Source organism: Propithecus coquereli, unplaced genomic scaffold (genome assembly GCF_000956105.1).
Source record: "Propithecus coquereli isolate 6110/MARCELLA unplaced genomic scaffold, Pcoq_1.0 Scaffold47, whole genome shotgun sequence".
Classification (NCBI taxonomy): Eukaryota; Metazoa; Chordata; class Mammalia; order Primates; family Indriidae; genus Propithecus; species Propithecus coquereli.
Window position 1 is genome coordinate 3495384 of NW_012150507.1, and position 2480 is coordinate 3497863.

Consider the following 2480-nt stretch of genomic DNA (forward strand, 5'->3'; position numbering starts at 1 on the left):
TCAGCACTCTACTAAATCGGCTTAGAAGCTTTTGCTTTTCCTGTCTAATTTTTCTTTCAATGTGAATATGTGGAACTTTTTGCCAACATTGTCAGGTTGACATGCTTCAAGACTCAATATTCCTATTTGGAATGTCAAAAGTAGTCTCTTCATTGTGCTTCCTTTATCCACACTTCTTGGCCACTGCTCTAATCTTGTTCCAGTTTTCTTTGTAACCCCCATGATATCTCGATGATTTTGGAAGTCCTGGTCAAAAAACTTGCGTTTGAATTTTCTTTTCTGGTCTTCTACCCATTTTCCCTTTTCTTGCCAGAAATCATGTTTCATCTTTAGTCATTTATAACAGAGTGTAGGAGGTTCCATTATATCTTCAATATTAAGATATTAAATACTTTATTTGTTCTAATTCACAAAAAAAAAATGTGTGAAAAGCAATCTCACGTTCTCATTGCCCTGCTAGCTCTGCATTCTTTCACAGGTCAACAAAACTAACTGACTAAAACAGTGATCCAGACAAAGTTTCTGGGACATAAGCCAGATCTTCAGCCTTAGCTTGTTCATTATATTCCTTAATAATACTTGGAAGACTATTTAGTTGAACCAAAAGAAGAATGTGCTATGATATGAGTGAGCAAATAGAACATTTTAATGAGAAGACACTTAATTTTACTTTGTGAAACATTTTTTCACCCTCATAAAATTTTGTTCTATTTTTAGTTAATACGTCAATTCCCAATGTCACAGAAATAAAGGAAAACATGACATTTGGATCAACTTTAGTCACCAACCCAAACGGAGGGTTTCTGGTAAGAATGGAAAGAGTAATGATATTTAATGACAACAGGAGTCCTATCATTTTAAGTCTTTATAAATCTGTTATACAATTCAGTCTTACGGTTTTTATTTATTTTTTTATTTTGTAAAAGGCATGTGGGCCCTTATATGCCTATAGATGTGGACATTTGCATTATACAACTGGAATCTGTTCTGATGTCAGCCCCACATTTCAAGTTGTGAACTCCATTGCCCCTGTACAAGGTACAGATTTTATGCAATGTTCTTACATGTTTGAAAAGCCTAAGCAATGAATGAGACGTATGTATACACAGGAGCATACCAAAAAGGTTGAAGTATTTTCCCAGCTACCAGCATTACCAATTTAGGTAAATGTTTGCTTTGCCGGTATATAACTAAACCTCACTGCTATTTTTGGAATTGATATTAGTGTAAATAACCTTTACAGAGTCATGATTTAAGCTCATAGATAAAGATGTCACATTGCTTTTGTTTAAAGAGTGGGTCTCTTTGAGGACATACGTAACTTCAATTGAGATATGCACAGAATGAGAACTGTTATATAAAATTCATGTTAAGAAAATTTCCAAAGATAACTCTCATACAATATTAATTAAAATTTAGTAGAGATGGGTTTTACTTGATACAAACTCCAAACCAATTGTTATTAAATGCAATAAGTATTGTTGTCACCTTTATTTTTTCTAAAACTACTTTTTCTGATTATAAAAGCTGTATGTTCACTTTGTAGAACACAAGTTCATGTTTTAAAATGAGCTTTGTTCAGCCATGAAAACACTTCATACATCTCTAAAAAGATAACTTCCAAATTTGCACAACTGACTCCTTTTATTGCAGAATGCAGCACTCAACTGGACATAGTTATAGTGCTGGATGGTTCCAACAGTATTTACCCCTGGGAAAGTGTTACAGCTTTTTTAAATGACCTTCTTGAAAGAATGGATATTGGTCCCAAGCAGACACAGGTATGTAACTCTGTATTTTGGTTTCTGTTGTTCTAAAGATACAAACATACAAATTTTTAATAGAACAAAATATTCTTGAAAATAAATTAATCAATAAAACTAAAATTAAGGATGAATTTTATATTCCACATACCTGTTCTTATTTCCAATGAGGGGTACATTACTTCGGACCATGTTATTTTCTAAATAGAAAATATTATGAAAGCTTCTGTTTTCAATGCTCTTAGAAAATGGACCCTATAGATTTCTTTTCTTCCATGTTTTTAAAATTTCAGAATATTATGGGGATATGAATGTTTTGGTGACATGGATTGCTTTTGTACTGCTTGAGACAAAGTTATAAGTGTGTCCCTCACCCAGACAGTGTACACTGTACCCATTAGGTATGATTTAACCCATCCCCTCTTCCCCCCTCCTACCTACATGATTTCCATTGAGTTTTACTTCCATCTGTGCACAGGTGTGCTGATAGGTTAGTTCCTATTTAATAGTGAGTACATGTGGTCTTTGTTTTTCCATTCTTGCAATATTTCACTTAGGAAGATGGTCTCCAGGTCCATCCAGATTGTTGCAAAAGGTATTAATTTATTATTTTATGGGTGAGTATTGCATGGTATACATATACCACATTTTATTAATCATGGGCACTTGAGTTGATTCCACATCTTTGCGATTATGAATTGTGGTATAATAAACATT

General features: G+C 33.4%; 1 protein-coding gene across 1 annotated transcript in view; it reads left to right on the forward strand.

The window, feature by feature from the left end:
- ITGA1 (integrin, alpha 1) overlaps nt 1-2480 on the forward strand; it is a 177490-nt gene that overhangs the window by 98140 nt on the left and 76870 nt on the right. Inside the window, exons 4-6 of the mRNA XM_012655294.1 lie at nt 718-806; nt 927-1038; nt 1654-1781. Coding sequence (XP_012510748.1) covers nt 718-806; nt 927-1038; nt 1654-1781 — 329 coding nt within the window. The remainder of the gene's footprint in view (nt 1-717; nt 807-926; nt 1039-1653; nt 1782-2480) is intronic.